Source organism: Branchiostoma lanceolatum, chromosome 16 (genome assembly GCF_035083965.1).
Source record: "Branchiostoma lanceolatum isolate klBraLanc5 chromosome 16, klBraLanc5.hap2, whole genome shotgun sequence".
Classification (NCBI taxonomy): domain Eukaryota; kingdom Metazoa; phylum Chordata; class Leptocardii; order Amphioxiformes; family Branchiostomatidae; genus Branchiostoma; species Branchiostoma lanceolatum.
This window is the reverse complement of record NC_089737.1, coordinates 6,909,923-6,923,555: the sequence shown is the minus strand read 5'-3', so window position 1 is coordinate 6,923,555 and position 13,633 is coordinate 6,909,923. Positions and strand designations below refer to the sequence as shown.

Below are 13,633 nucleotides of genomic sequence, written 5' to 3'. Positions count from 1 at the left end.
TAGAAGTGTTACAAATAACAAAATATCTAATGTTAACTGTAATAAGGTTTGTTTTAAGTGATAGTGTGAATGCATATAAGCACAAGACAGTTCGTTTCAATGTACACTTTGGACGTTGTTCCTTTGGCGGATTTCTGGCAGTAGCATTTATGACATTTTAAGGAGATTCAGTAGATGTGGTTTATTCCCTTTTTTTCTTGTTTATTCAATGTTTAAGTATTGAATAGAGAATACTTTTCTTTGAACATAACTGTGTCTCTGTTTTTGCTTCAATGTCTTTTTGTATCCTCGCGTCAGCTACTGGGCCTCCGGAGTTTGCCTACGATCAAATTGATTGATAAATGTCCTGACCAGTCTTCATAGTTTCTCAATACGTCAATTATTACATTCAGATTAATTACACTCACCTGTGTTACGGGTGTTCATGAACATAATTTACCCAAATGGCCTTTTTGGTGCCCAAACCACGAACGAAAGATGCTTGCTCTTAAGGTAGTGTAAAGATTTGCGGGGGTGTAGGTGGGGCTGGGGAAACCAAACAAGGGTTTGCAATAACAAATTAGAATTCCAGTCAATATTAAACCTTGCATTGAGGGGAGGGCAAGAAGAGTCTGGGAAATTGTGGGAAAATAAACTTATAACGAAGAAATTTTACAACATTTGTGTTTTGTTTTTTTTCAGTGTAATTCTGCCATAATACGACATCGTGTTACGTGTCGTCTTGCGACACAGCCTGGCGTGTCCAGACCGGCCTTAAGGGGCACCACGTAGGGCCCTAGTTTTTGAGACACTAAGTTCTCAGACAGAGAACTAGTGATCTCCTAAGCCATAGGACAGCTCAGCTCAGCCGTCCAAGGCTCGCACATGCCAACCCACTTGGGATGTCATCTTCCCCCACAACGTGGAGGGTGTCGTTCCATGGCAAGGAACGACATAACTCCAAAATATCTTGCCTGAAGCCCAGAGTAGCTCTGTAGAATTTTCATTTGTGGTCCAACAACTGAAACGTTTGAAGAGGTACGTTTGATTCCTCCCCAATATACGGGTTAATTTATATATTTTGGAAAAGGAACAATACATATAATGTTTTTACGTATAACAATCATGCCTGTTGTTGTCTTGCTCTGATATATCATTTAATCTAGAGTAGACATAGCCATTTGGGTAAATTATGATAATGAACCTTAATGGCATGTTGCCGTTTGGGATGAGCTCACCTCAATTTGAGTTGGTTCTGGCGGGTTACACACGGCCATACTTCAAGCTTTTAAGTCACGGCCCAGTCTTCAAAACATGACGCAAAAGAAATCCATCTTTTAAGGTAGCATCTAGAGGAAAATTTCAAACTGTTTTTCTTCTATCCTGAAGACACGAATCTTCCCTTCATCAATAGAAATGCTGACTTCTTTCTCCCTGTGTGCTTAGTTTTTATTCATATGGTAATGTACCTGACGATGAAAAGTCCACTACTGCAAATAAAGTTCTGGTCACGAACTGCAAGCTTTCAGTTAAATTCTCACATGCAAACACATATTCTCTCACACACATACACGTACACACACACACATGCACAAACACACATGAGGCCCTCATTTGCATGATTTATGTCTGATAATGTCTACTTAATGTCTACTTAATTTCTCAATGCTGCAAGAATGAAATCCCGAACAATTTACCATTATGGAGTTATAGTATTTTTCCATTAACTATGCAAATTAGGTATTCATTTGCATAATTGATATTCATCGATATTCCTCTCTTTCTCAGTTACCTATATCACATGTTCAAGAGTCCTATAATGGATCAAAAATCATGACCGTAGCACTTGCAGAAAATTTGACCTCAAACTTTGAAGCTACACTGCAGTACCTAAGGTACCCACTAGGAGGCCCATCATCGAATTTGACCTTCCCCTTCAAGAAACCTACCCATCTGCTAAATATCATGCACAACCATCTATAGCTCCTCGACGTATGCTGTCTACAAACAAATATGCATACATACACAGCCGGCTGCAGTACCATAGGAAAATGCCAGGTGACCCAATTTTGAACTTGACCTCTATTTCTGCAATTGCTACGCACCTACCAAAAACCATGCAGATCCATCAACAGTTCATTGAGTTATATTGTCTACATACAAAGACATAAACATACAAAGTCCACTGCAGTACTGTAGGAAAACACCAGGTAAACCATTTTCGAACATGACCTTCGTTCTTACAAACGCTAATAACCTACGAAATATCACGAAGATCCATCAAAGGTTTCTAGAGTTATGCTCTTGACATACATATAGACTCACTCCACAGCTGGTGTAACTGATAATATAACCTTCTCGGCGAACTGATAATATAACCTTCTCCGCAAAGGTAACAAGCCATACATCTAAAGTATATACTAGTAACTCATTGTGTTCATAAAATAGACACACACATACGATCTCAGCATACAAGGAAATCACATTTATTGGCATGTTTGAAGTCATTGACATTGCTAGGCACACACTGGCACACACAGTCAACTCAAGACAACGGATTGGATCTATCATAGAACCTCCTTCATTGGATGCTCTATTAGTATTATGGTTGTCAAAGGGGTATTTCGTCCAAAAAAATTAAGGAGCTAGGTTGAGCTAGGTTCAACCTTGCTTCCAATTTTTGACCAAACAATTTTCTTTTGAGTGTTTAACAAAACCAGTTTGATAAGCTGTATTGCATGATGCCACAATTTTTCTCACACTTCACATTTGAAGTTCTGGTTCCTCAATATTCTCATTCCCACAATCTGTTCCATCAAAGTTTTGAATATCTTATTTCATTCCAGCATTTCAAACCTTGAGGATTCAAATGCTATTTCTCATTCCAAAATACATCAGCTTACAATCATGCCACAATTTTTCTCACACTTCACATTTGAAGTTCTGGTTCCTCAATATTCTCATTCCCACAATCTGTTCCATCAAAGTTTTGAATATCTTATTTCATTTCAGCATTTCAAACCTTGAGGATTCAAGTGCTATTTCTCATTCCAAAATAGATCAGCTTACAGGAGGCTAATCTTTACTTTGAGGACAAATTATTAAACATGCCTACCAAGCATTACAGTAGAATACATCAATATATTAAGTAATACACTACAAAATGAATACAGCAGAATTCTTAATAGGATCATTATCTATGTACAACTTATCTATTAGCATGATCTTCAAAAATCATAGTCCATAAAACTTTGAAGCTATTAAAAGATAGAATGAGTGGTAGAGAATTACAACAAAACTGATGCACACCATGCATGTACTGTAGTTTATAACTATTCTGCTAAGTGGCGCTTTTAGACCAAGGTTCTAGGAGGAAGAAGGCAAGGCTAATACATGTAGCAGTGATATCACCATGATACAGGATGAGTAAATGGAATAAAGGATATCTTTAATTACAATATATAGCAGTGGCTGTGTTTTCATTGTAGTTAGAATTTCCATTCTATGATCTAGTATATTGTGTACACTTCAATGATTCAGTTTAAAACAGTCGGTAGATGGTCAGATGCTATTATTAATATGTCTACCCTAAGAGATAAAATGTCAACCTTCCGCTGAAGTGCGTAGACACACAACACAAAGTGTAGAGACAGTGACAGGACTTAGTACTGACCGTAACTATACGACAAAAGCTAATCCGTTTAGAATATCTTGTTCATGTTTTTTATACTGAGATTCTTACACATTTTAGGGTGAAGCATTTTACAATTCACTGAAGTTAACATTACTAAGAGAAGTTTACAACTCTTGACATGTCAATGATTTATTCAAATGAACACAAGGCTTTTGAATCAAAAGAAAGAAATTGTCTTCAAAATGGAAAAAATAAAGAAAACTAAAACAACAACAATGCAGAATCAAAAGAATTCTCATACTGGCCTAATGCAGAAAATAAAACTGGCACCTCAAAACTGCAAAAAAAATCTTAAGAATATTACAAAAGCTTGCAGACACTTGACATCACCAATGACAACTAGAGGGCTTGAGATACTACCTGCATATGCAAACTAGTGCAGGTAAAACTGGAGTTGTGCAGGTGTTTCTGATGTCTACCTACACCATTCAAAGAATGTACAATGCGTATGTGGATTTTCATTTAATGCGTTGGCTGTTACTACCTATGAAATGCAAAAGAAAGTTTTTAGTGTTTCCTAGAATCTGAGTGGCGCAGTTATGGTTTGTCCGGTGTGGGTGGTTTTCAATTGTTACCTGCACAAGTATGCAGAAAAGAAGTATTTCGAGCCCTGAACTAGAAGCTGAAGACACAATGAAACTCTTCCTGATTACAACTGTATTTCTTGGCACTTCAACAGACCACAGATCACATCATAGCACAGACTCAACCTACAGCCTATCTACATGTTGTGGTCAGGATTTTTGGCCACACCTCTCGGGTGTAGCCCCTCTCTCTATCTCAACTGTTTACAACACAAGCTACACAGATGTGAATGAGTGAGGAACGATTCAAATCCTCTTCATCACAGACACTGGAAGTGAATTTCATACAATTGACAAGATGATTTCTATCTAATGAGGTTATGAATCTGATAGGGTTTTTCATGGGATTAAAAACAAAAATAGATAAATTAGTTTGTAAATTATATCTATACATCTATGGGGGGGTCATGTCATCTACATGTGTAATTACAATACATACAGTGTTCTAACCAAGAAATGGACTATTATTGTTTCTCTGTTTAAGAATAGCAGTAGCTTTTGCACTGCCCACATTCCGTGTCAATGATTTGTGACTGTTGTAACTTTACATTGGAAAACAATGACTAGAGACATGACCCCTACTGCCTACTGAACTCAAAGACTGCCTTATTTTTCGAACTCCGTCAGTGTGTGCCACTGTGCGATTGGTCGGCGCGGGTTGGCCAGCATGTCGCTCCAGTGTCGTAGCTCGGCTCCCGTGGCGTTCGGTCCCAGACGGAGCTCGCCAATCGGGTCATTCTTACTGGTACGGTCCCAGTCCATCACGGTGAGCCTCAAATCCACCCTCTGTTGGATGAGGAAATAAGATATACATAAATAACGTTACCTGTATTGCTACCTTTAAAACTGCCTTCCTAACATTAAAGGAGTTCTTTAAATTAAAGAAAAGACTCCATCAAGTTTGAAAATGAAAATGATACATACAGAACAAACACAGAATTGATAACTGATGTTTTTCACGGACCATATCTACAGAAAAATTATCTATCCAGTTGGTAATATTCTAAAAAAAAAAGGCAACCAAAATAACCCTTTCTGTACTTGCTTTTCCTTCTGTTTACCAAGACCATTACCACTTACAGTGCTTCCCACAATCCTATTTGCAAAGGAGTTAATTATGTAAACTGTGACTGCTAGAAAATTTGCAAACAAGTCCTACATTTACAAATGGCTCCACCCCTGAGTTGTTGCCAAAATATCACTCACCTGGATCTGTTCAAAAGGCACCTCAAAGGTGAAGGACTCGTTGTAGTAGGGGTTCAGGGTTCTCTTCTTGATGGTGGTCTTCTTCTTCTTCAGCCGTTTGTTGTTGCTGTACAGCTGCATCTTCACATAGGGGTCTGAAAAAGCAAGTTCTACAGTGTTAGTAGATGGTCTGCTATAATTAGCTGTTTTACAGTATAGAGGAAATGATATCTATGGTTGAAGACATTGTCCATGAAATAATGTAAAAGTTTAAATGTACTTTAAAATTTGTCAATTTGATTGATTTTCATACAAAATGGAAACATGATCTCACAGCTTTATACACCAAACCACACAGAAAACTATGATCGTCCATCTGTAGGGTTGCATGTACTGAGTGATTGATCATTAAAACCTGAAGAAGGCTACTAGTAGCAGAGACTCAAAATTCTGGTCAGCTTTTCCTCAATGACAATGTGATGAAGATATTTGTACCAATAACAAAATTGATAGTTTTTCACACCTGTCTTGTTATTAATCCCAAAATAGAATATGTTTTGATTGATATCTTTAAGCATGTTATGACACAACTTCACCATCATACTCATAACTAGAGTCATAGCTGTCAAAAAAAAGTATTTTTCAGAACCCAACAATTAATATATCTGTGTTACTGTGACCTCCCCCTCAAACTGGACCCTTTGAAGGAGTGGCCAAGACTGACAGGGCATTTCCAGTTGAAATTGATTGATTGATTGATTGATTGATTGATTGGTTGGTTGATTGATTGGTTGAATGTTGTTCTGACCTGAGAGCCCTCCAACATCACATTTCTTCAGGTTCTTGGCCTCCAGGATGACAATAGTGAGCTTCCCCGCCGTGGGGACGTATCTCAGGGAGAAACAGATGTCACCTGGCCGGTCTCCCTAATAACAAAGAAAAACGTTAACTTTATTCTATCTTTGTATCAAATACATCGTTGCTTCTGATAAAGCACAATATTTCAACAGAAATAACCCATAGCCTAATAGCTTTGACCATGTCAAGAGCTATCATGATAGACTTTCCCTACAGTCTATCTTGTCTTTTATGTTGATGATGATAATCTACTGATATTCACAACAAGTGCATCATCAGTCAACAAAAAAATGGAAGATACTGCAGTTTTGATACAAACTGCTAGGTGGCAGCTCTACACTGTACTCACCTCTTGTGACCCATGAGCGGGCTGGATCTCCCGCCACTCCTCAACCACGCGCGCCAGGTCGACGGAGGACAGCGGGATGGACACCTCGCCGATCAGGTCGTGTCGGGAGAAACGGTCAAAGTCGTAGATCAGGAAGAGGATGATTTTGTTGGAGAGTTCGCTGAACTTCAGGTCCTGGAAGAATGTAGGTTTCAAAACAAAATGTAAATGTTGGTGACTCATAGTACAGATATAATAATGTAACATTTCAATGCCTGCAAAGACCTTCTCATAAGAATACAACATAGAATCATGATATTAACACTTCCTTGTACGATCCTTGCTCTTGTATTTTCTCAATGTGTAAAATAAGCTATTCAGACATTATAAAAACAACATCAGATCTTCCTATTGAAGCAAGTTTTTGTAGTCTTATATTCTACAAAATATTACCCTTTGCCACAAGAAATTTGGCTTAAGCCCAGCACACAAGTAAATAAACTGACCTTGAAGTTGAAGTACTCGTTGAATGTTGGGTTGAGGGTCTTCCTGTGGACTTTGGTCTCGAACCTTTTCTTCTTGTCAGGCATAAGCTTGACTGTCACGTACGGGTCTGACGTCCCAGAGAAGTCCATGCCGGGAAGGTTCTTGGCTTGTAAAACCCCCACTCTCATCTGTAGGAAGACAAAATCACAGAAGTATAAATTCTAAAGTATGTTGTATTTTCCAAAAACCTTCACCCTTTCTTTTAAACATGTCGTTTTCCAAGGAGTTATATCTGTTAACTGTATTATGTGAACTTTCACAGTTACCATGACTGACACTTTAATGGAATAAACATCAGAAGAAAGACAAGTTTATGTGTGATTTCTTTTCCAAAAAACCCTTCTCATTGCAGAGCTAACTTTTTGATCACCACCCAATTTGTCTTGGTAACTCGGTTGGGCAGCAGGGAGAAGATTAAACATTGATTTCAGAGCTTACAGTGTGTAAATAGGTGCAATGGCCTACAGTTGTAATGGCCTGTGCGGCCCAAGGGCTATAGATATGGTAATGGACACTGCACTATACATTCAAATGTATGGGAAGGATTTTGATGGCTTCTGTGCTACAAAATGACTTCCTCTAAGTTGTGACAGTCCTATCTTGATAGCTAGTAGGGAATGTTCCCGTAATCTTAGTGACATGGAAATGGCTGGACAGACTTTAGTGCTCTCAAATCTTTTGAAAGTATGTGCTGACTTTGGTAGTTGTTTAGCCAAAAGGACTGTTGCGGTGTGACTAAAAAATTGAGAAAAAACAAACACGATAAACCTCAGAGTTGCATAATTTTTTGCTGTTTTCTTGTGTTCAAACAGTCAACCTTTAATATTTGGTGAACAACTTTTAAAAGTTTAACATGGAGAAGATTGAACATTGATTCCACAGTTTCCATACCTGGTTCTGCTGGAAGTCATAATCCAATGAGAACTGGAGCTGGCCCAGTTTGGGCGTGCCGTCGTCCTCGTCTCCGTAACTGTCAAGGTCATCCATGTCTGGCTGAACCTGAACGTCAACATATAGCAGATTAACACAAAAGACAGTAACAGTTGCTATCTATAGTTGTCTTACCATAGTAACTATCCCAACATGACGGAGTGACATTTGCATACGATTCCCATGAGATAAGAACTTTTTGACAAGTAATGTTTAACTGGTTTTTCCAGTTAGATGTACTACATGAGTATTGATTCGTTCTGGCCGTGACGCTGAAGAAGAGTGATGGATGTCACTCGAAACATCTGGAAGTAATCTCTGAATTTTATCCAATTGTAAAGATTTACTTGTCTTTGAGTAGCAGATTATTTAGCATATCACATATTCTAATACATGTGTGCAGATACTGTAGGTGTTTGAACATTTCCAGATTCTAAAATCAATTATACACAATATGTAAGGGGTCAAAAATGAACAGTCTGAATGGTTGCCACAGATCATTTTGGCAAAAAAGTTGAAACAAATAATTTGAAATAAAATTTTCAAATATGAAACAAATTTGCAACTCTTTGTAGTTTTCTTGAAACCATAAATAAAATGTAAATGTTGAAAACAACCTTGTAGAAGGCAATACATTTTATGTGATGACTTATCTTAGGAAATTTGTGACAACCAACCAGTGTTAAAATCTAACCCCGTTTCATAGTTGCCATTCAATACAACACCATAGGCTATTACCCATAACCCATATGAAATATCAAAACTAGAAACATAGATGACACCATAACATTTGACACAGATATAGAGAGACAAACACATGTGGTATTCAACCAGAAACCCTATATCACCGTGCCACACCCCTTATAGTAACAACACCACCATAAATCTGTGAAACAAGTCAGCAACCTGCTCTCTGGACACTACATAATCAGGATTCCCAATGCCAAGCTTTCCAAAGAAAGATTTCTTCTTTTTCTTCTTCTTTTTTCCGCTGCCCTCGTCAGCTGATCCTGAATCTGAGGCATCCGAACCACCGTCTCCTTCCTATAAGGTTTTTGATTAATGATAAAGGGATACAAAATGCCGTTTACATAAGGAGTATCTTAACTATAATTTTACATACAAATATCAATGATCAGAGAACATACTTTATGTATATCATACTCATTACAAATGTACTTAAACTTTCTTTTTAATTTACTTCTTTAGTTCAGGCACTTTGTCCATAGTAGCAAAGAAAAATGTATAAGAGTAAGGACATACATGTATACAGACAGGCTTAACATATATTAAATAATCAATTTATATATTTCGGAAATTAGTCACGGTTTCCATAGAACTAGTTATATTTTACCAAAAACATAATTTTCCATCCAGAATTAGTATATTGGACAAAAGATAGGTTGGTTAATACACTGAATAAAAACACAGATTTTTAATCACATTATTTGTGCACATTAAAAAGTGAGATAAGTGAGGTACATGTAGTATTGATGACAATGACAGGCTGAAAATGGGACATTTGTTAGTTAATACAACAATTACAAACTTTCCACCACATTTTTTCTCCCACTATACATGTACAGTATGTCTTGTAACCACAAGCTGCTCTTCCACCAAATACACTGTCAACCAAAATATTAGTACAGGACGTAGATTAGCTAAGTCAAGCTAGTTAAATAACCACCATAACGGGATTGAATATGCTCTGCTTTTCTACTTCCACGTCCTCCAAGCCGCTCTCATCATCCGACTGTGGTTGAGAAGAAAGCAAAATGCATTTTAAGCAGAGTAATCACGGCAGCAAATCCCACACCAGCAGATTCAGCCCACCTCTGCAACCTCCCCCACCATGTAACACCTGATGCATAAAGTTCCACCAATACAGCCTCAACAGTAATTCAAGACCCTTAAGCCTACAGTACCATAATTTCATCAGTCTATTGTCTTTGACATTTGCACTTGTAAACTGTGTTCATGTCAGACAGACAAATGCAGATATGGTAGAGTACAGGAACAAATCTCACAAGTTTACTTTGAATCTTTTCACAAACTCCCCCCTAAAAGAATGATTTCACAAAACCTAAAAGAAAAATGAATTTGAAAGCATCTCTTCAATCATTCTTTCCATTTAACCAGTGTCATAATTTGTCCCTGAATATTGTACATGTACATGTACATGTACATGTACAAAGAACCTTGTACCAACAACAAAAACTACATGTATTTCAAACTGGAACACCTTTTGTTTGTTCATCACACAAAGGGTTACTAGACACCTTCAAATAGGTACACTGATAATTTTGGACGTCAATGTTGTCAATTGTACCAGGACTTCTAGAAGTACATATTGTTGGTACAATTTTCTTCTGTAGAAAGTTAGTAGAAAGGAAAACACCCATGCAGCCACCTTTTCCTTGTACTGGTTTCCGAGCATTTTCACCTCCTGGAGATCGACCGAGTCCTTCAGTCCTTTCTTGCCCTGTTTGGCTTTCTTCTTCTTGCAGCAGCACTTCTTACAGATGCAGATCATACAGCACAACAGGAGGAGGGCTGCAACCACACCGATCGCAATCACTGCCCAGAACGGAACTGCAACAAAAAATATCTTACTGTTACAGGTTGCTACGTTGAAATGTTTGGTAAATGTAATCAAATATATACAGTTTGTACATTTTGGATTCTGTTTTTTCTTAAAAAGGTAAAAGTCAAGCAAAAGTGATGATGTTGTTTGTTGAAATTTGATAAACATTAAGTTTTATTTGATTTCAATGACTCAGATAGAACAGTTGAAAATAAAAGAAAGAACAAAAATTGTGAACATTTTAGACTTGTAAAGCTATGTGACATCATGCATGTTATACAGGATTTGCTTTTAACAAAAAGTTGAAAAAGTTCAGTTATTAAAAATTTTCCATTCCACTCTTTTTTTATTTCACTACATGTGAAATTACTATAGACTGAGAGGTTTAATCATGCACTACTTATTTCATTAATCATCAATGACACAAAACATATTCCATGGTAAAGCCAGTATCACACAACAGAAAAAATAGTCCGCCCAACGTGTCTGCATGCTCAAAAGGACGTTTTTTCCGGAATACGATCACTGCAGAATTTTTAAGGGTCGGTTGATGTTTCCAGGTCACTGAGCCAACTCCAATGTAACTAGGGTAGATTTGAAGACAAAAAAACTTGACTCTCTGTCGATTTTGAAATTCGGCGACCTTCAACTCAAGCGATCAACAAATTCAGCTGAATGTCATTGACAGCACACAGTACAGCAATCCAAACATCTGGCCACTTACTTGGCAGCTCCTTTAACTTCTGCACAGCTGTGTTGAACAGCCCTGTGATTGTTCCGTTGGTCGCTGGCGCATTCGTGGTGACCACTGGTGGGGCCAAGGCCGGGGTGCCAGCACCGGGAGTCGCCATGGTTACAGCTGATGTTCACTGCTACGACCGGCCAGCAACTATCAAGTCACGACCTGTGCAGGATACAGTGATCACAAATATTATAGGTACCTGTATACGCAGTCCCTCGGATAGGACGTTAAAAGGAGGTCCCGTGTTTGGGGAGAGCCACACCCGATACCCGTTAAAGAACCCACCACACCTTTAAAATAAGAGAAGGGGCATGCCCGTGTGCGATGGTCCAAATCCTTCTGTATGGAGTTGGTGATCCACTACAAATCACCCGGATGGAGGCCTAGTGAATCTCTGTCTTATACCAGCCATACAGTGATTTACATCATTCACCTGGACGGGAGACCTGGCGCATCCCCGTCTTCTTTCAGCCAATGAAAGGGTATGTCACCTCGTAAGGGGCAGTATAAGCCAGATAGTGCGTATGCACATCGACTGATGATGATGAATATACCACAGATTCATCGTTGTTCGAGGGGACTTGGTTTTGCGCCGGAGGGAAAATAGAGGCATTAGCGGCATTCCCATTTCCAAAGTTTGTACATGACAAACTAGTCAGAAACATTACGTTTAAGTAGCTATGATTCTTGGTTTGTATTGATTTTTTTCGAAACTGGGGAACAGGGGCACTGTGCCCTAATACTCTCGCATGAACCTTCTTACCCTCGGGGGTAGATTCTGACAAAAAGTGGAAAATTCAGATTGACCGCCAGTGACCGTGCCAGGCCACAGGTGGCCAGTCATCAACACGGCCTAAGCGTGGGCCATTTTCAAATCAACTTTGATAAAACTCTGCACACCGTCCCCATTACTGACCCACTTGGTTGCTCCAATCCCTCGCGTTATATTGCCCTCAAACTCTACTCTTTCTAGAAACATCTATGAGATACATTTGGAAGGAACAAACTAGCTACATGTATGACATAAACAGATGTACATGTGCAATGATATGGAATGCTTCACTTTAGCTGAACTGGAAACACATTAATTCATCTTATCTGAAGAGACCACCCTAACAAGTGGCTGACAATCCTTGTACGTCACAGAAACATCCAGATAGCGTGAGATTAATAACAGTCGGAAAAATGTGTCTGGGAAAACGTGACAGTTATAGATGATAAACTGAGATGCCATGCTGAAATGTATCTACCATGACATGGAACGTTCTGGAAGTACTTGTGCATGTACATATTATACATGCCAAAGAGTCCTAGGATCATGTCATGGAATGCAGCATTTTTCAAGATTGCAACGGGGTGTATCAACAGTGGTGGAACATAAAAAAAGCCAAAATGACCCATAGAAAATTTGTAGCAGCCGAGATTAACTTATCACACTTTTAAAAATGTTCAAGAATCTAGAAAATGGAAAATCCAAACCAGATCCCCCATTGAATTAAACCATTCCGTTCTTTGGCAAAGCCTACAAACCGTATAATTGTATAAATCTAGTCATCAAGTCTTGACTTATCCTGTTTTCTACCCAACCAGAACTGATGACACCATAAGCTCCTACGCACAGCCAATTAAGTTGTGATGACGCACTTTTGTACAGAAGTCCTCTTTCCAAATCTGTATTGCACACACGTGTAAAAAACGTCAAAGTCATAAAAAAGTCAAGAAATGAAGCTAGCCTGTTACCGCCATTCAGGGCTGTCTCCAGGACCCGTCCCTCCGTCCTGGGACAGAAATTTGCTTGTTGGGACAGACAAAAATTTCACCTCAATCCATCCCCAAAATCTGAACTTGTTGACATAGAAATGTGTTTTCGTAAGACTAAAATGACAGATTTAACAGCAAAAATAAGCAACATGGGCTCCCAAACAATGAATAGGATGGAAACAAATCTAAAGCTGGAGACAGCCCCGTCGCCATTACTCTAGCCATTTCTTAGAAGGCCTAGGCTGGCTTCTATCTCTAGCAATGTCTGGCTTCAGCTGTATATTACATGTTGTAAGTTCAGCACATTTGTATGTGGCACACTTGTAGAGCTGTGCCGTTCTTCCATTCACAGTCAACTGGATTGATCAATACCTATCTACCAGCTGCTACACACCATTTTTCACTGTCAGGGAAGAAATCCAACCGTGCGACTCTAACCGAA

The 13,633-nt window shown here is 38.7% G+C and overlaps 1 protein-coding gene across 5 annotated transcripts in view; it reads right to left on the bottom strand.

Annotated features, from left to right (window-relative positions):
- Positions 1-2,443: 2,443 nt before the first annotated feature.
- The window catches only part of LOC136421361 (synaptotagmin-1-like), a 32,370-nt gene continuing 21,180 nt past the window's right edge, over positions 2,444-13,633 (bottom strand). For 2 of the 5 annotated variants that reach the window (XM_066408598.1, XM_066408599.1), the window contains 10 exons: positions 11,413-11,592; positions 10,515-10,696; positions 9,792-9,857; positions 9,011-9,148; positions 8,066-8,173; positions 7,135-7,302; positions 6,650-6,823; positions 6,251-6,368; positions 5,464-5,597; positions 2,444-5,043 (listed from right to left, as the gene is read on the bottom strand). In XM_066408598.1, coding sequence (XP_066264695.1) covers positions 4,864-5,043; positions 5,464-5,597; positions 6,251-6,368; positions 6,650-6,823; positions 7,135-7,302; positions 8,066-8,173; positions 9,011-9,148; positions 9,792-9,857; positions 10,515-10,696; positions 11,413-11,539 — 1,395 coding nt within the window. In that variant the 5' untranslated portion in view covers positions 11,540-11,592 and the 3' untranslated portion in view covers positions 2,444-4,863. The remainder of the gene's footprint in view (positions 5,044-5,463; positions 5,598-6,250; positions 6,369-6,649; positions 6,824-7,134; positions 7,303-8,065; positions 8,174-9,010; positions 9,149-9,791; positions 9,858-10,514; positions 10,697-11,412; positions 11,593-13,633) is intronic. The other 3 variants (XM_066408601.1, XM_066408602.1, XM_066408603.1) reach the window with 3 other exon arrangements.